This window comes from Lepidothrix coronata, unplaced genomic scaffold, assembly GCF_001604755.1.
Source record: "Lepidothrix coronata isolate B3197 unplaced genomic scaffold, Lepidothrix_coronata-1.0 Scaffold154, whole genome shotgun sequence".
Classification (NCBI taxonomy): domain Eukaryota; kingdom Metazoa; phylum Chordata; class Aves; order Passeriformes; family Pipridae; genus Lepidothrix; species Lepidothrix coronata.
In genome coordinates, this window is record NW_016690334.1 from 507457 (window position 1) to 509582 (window position 2126).

The window sequence follows — 2126 nt, forward strand, 5'->3', positions numbered from 1 at the left end:
ACAGGAGGGGGGAGCTGGGGGGGGGTCAGGCTCTGCTCCCAGGGAACAAGGGACAGGATGAGAGCAAACAGCCTCAAGTAGCACCAGGGGAGGTTTAGGTTGGATTTTGGGTAGAATTCCTTCATGGAAAGGGTTGTCCAGCCCTGGCACAGCTGCCCAGGGTAGTGGAGGAGCCCCATCCCTGGAGGGGTTTAACAGACTGTGGATGTGGCAACTGGGGACATGTTTTAGTGGTGGCCTTGGCAGTGCTGGGGGAACTCAATGATCTTGGAGGGCTCTTCCCACCTGAACAATCCTGTGAATGCAGACAGGGAAAAGGACCATGCCTGGGGTATTCCAGCCACGGCAGCACTGCTGCACATGGAACCTGTGCCCTGCTGTGGAGTGGTGGCTGCAGGAGCCAGGACACCTTCCTGCACCCCTCCTGCCAGGGGAGCAATGACACAGGGCACCCAAAAAGGGCACCCAAAAAGGGGCAGAAATGCTCTGCTCCAAAGGATCCACGATGTGGGAAGGCAGTTTACCTCTGTGTGGAGCACCAGAAGCGGGTGCCCTTGGCAGAGCTCCACTCAGAGTTGCAGGGTGGGAACTGCTGCTTCCTCTGCTCACTTTCTGCTTGGAATTTCAGAGCTTCCTCAATGGCAGCCTCAGCCTCCCTCAGGGCTTCTGTGGGTGCCCCATTCTCATCGTAGAACCTCCCCACCAGCTTCCCTGGGAGAGAAGATCAATTAAGACCACAGTGTTTCCAGGCAGGGAAAATGCATAGTCCTGGTGGCTTTTTTTATTTGTTATTTGAAGGCAAAAAAAAGGAGGATGTCACCGTGGCCCAATTTTAGAACTGAACTGAGCTTACATCCCTTCAACTAACTCTTGGCTCACCCAGCAATTTACCCATATTAATAAATCCACACAGGACAAGCTTAGGCACAGACAGAAACCAAAGCCACTTTCAGCAGCAGAACCCACCCATGCACCTCTTTCCCCAAAACAGTTTTCCTGCACTGCTGCTCCTGCAGTCTCCCAAGTCCTGCTGATTTCAGGCTGGCTCCACGCCTTTGGCTCAGGAAAAGCAGGGCAGAGCTGACAGCCCGGGTGGGAAAACCACTCAGCTTCCCCTCAGAGGGAAGCAAACCTCAAACTGGGTGTGCCTGGGCAGCAGCTCCAGCCGGGCACTCGCAGGGTTCGGGGTCAGCAGCACAGAGAGACCCTCACCAAGGTGATGCCCCGGAGATAAAACCCGGTATTTTGCCCCCAGCCTTCCACCGTTCCCCCCACCGTGTGTCCCCCGTGAGCCCCCCCAGCCCCAGCACCCACCCACGGGCTCGTAGTTGTCATTGTAGAAGCTCAGCCAGCCCTGGATGGAGAGCAGCTCCTGCGGGGACAGCGCCGACACGTCGTCCACCAGCCCCGACGTGGTGAAGTCGCCCGTGGCAAACGCTCTGGTGGCATCTCTGCCTGAGGGGTGAGAGCCCAGCCAGGGGTGAGACCCCCAGACGGGGAGTGAGACCTCAGCCAAGGAGCAAATTCCTGTGCCAGGGGTGAGTCCCCATCACGGACTGAAGTCCCCAGCCATGGAGTGAGTTTCCAGTCATGGAATGAATTCCCCAGCCATGGAGTGAACTAACTCCCGGTCATGGAGCGAATCCCCCAGCCATGGAGTGAATTCCCATGCCAGGGTGAGACCCCAGCCAGGGGGTGAGACCCTGTTCCCCAGCCATGAAGTGAATTCCTGTGCTAGAGCATGAACCCCCAGACATGGGGGGAATCCCCCAGCCATGCAGTGAATTCCCGTGCCAGGGTGTGAGACCTCATTTCCCAGCCATGGAGTGAATTCCTTTGCCAGGGGATGCAACCCCCGACATGGGAGCGAATCCCCCAGCCAGGGGGTGAATTCCTTTTCCAGGGGATGCAACCCCCGACATGGGAGCGAATCCCCCAGCCAGGGGGTGAATTCCTCAGCCAGGGGATGCAACCCCCGACATGGGAGCGAATCCCCCAGCCAGGGGGTGAATTCCTTTTCCAGGGGATGCAACCCCCGACATGGGAGCGAATCCCCCAGCCAGGGGGTGAATTCCTTTTCCAGGGGATGCAACCCCCGACATGGGAGCGAATCCCCCAGCCAGGGG

General features: G+C 58.2%; 1 protein-coding gene across 1 annotated transcript in view; it reads right to left on the reverse strand.

The window, feature by feature from the left end:
• LOC108504190 (neuferricin) overlaps window positions 1-1546 on the reverse strand; it is a gene marked incomplete at its 5' end in the record, with an annotated part of 5515 nt that extends 3969 nt beyond the window's left edge. The window contains 2 exons of the mRNA XM_017828865.1: window positions 525-711; window positions 1315-1546. Of these exons, the coding sequence (XP_017684354.1) occupies window positions 525-711; window positions 1315-1546 (419 nt within the window). The remainder of the gene's footprint in view (window positions 1-524; window positions 712-1314) is intronic.
• Window positions 1547-2126: the final 580 nt, after the last annotated feature.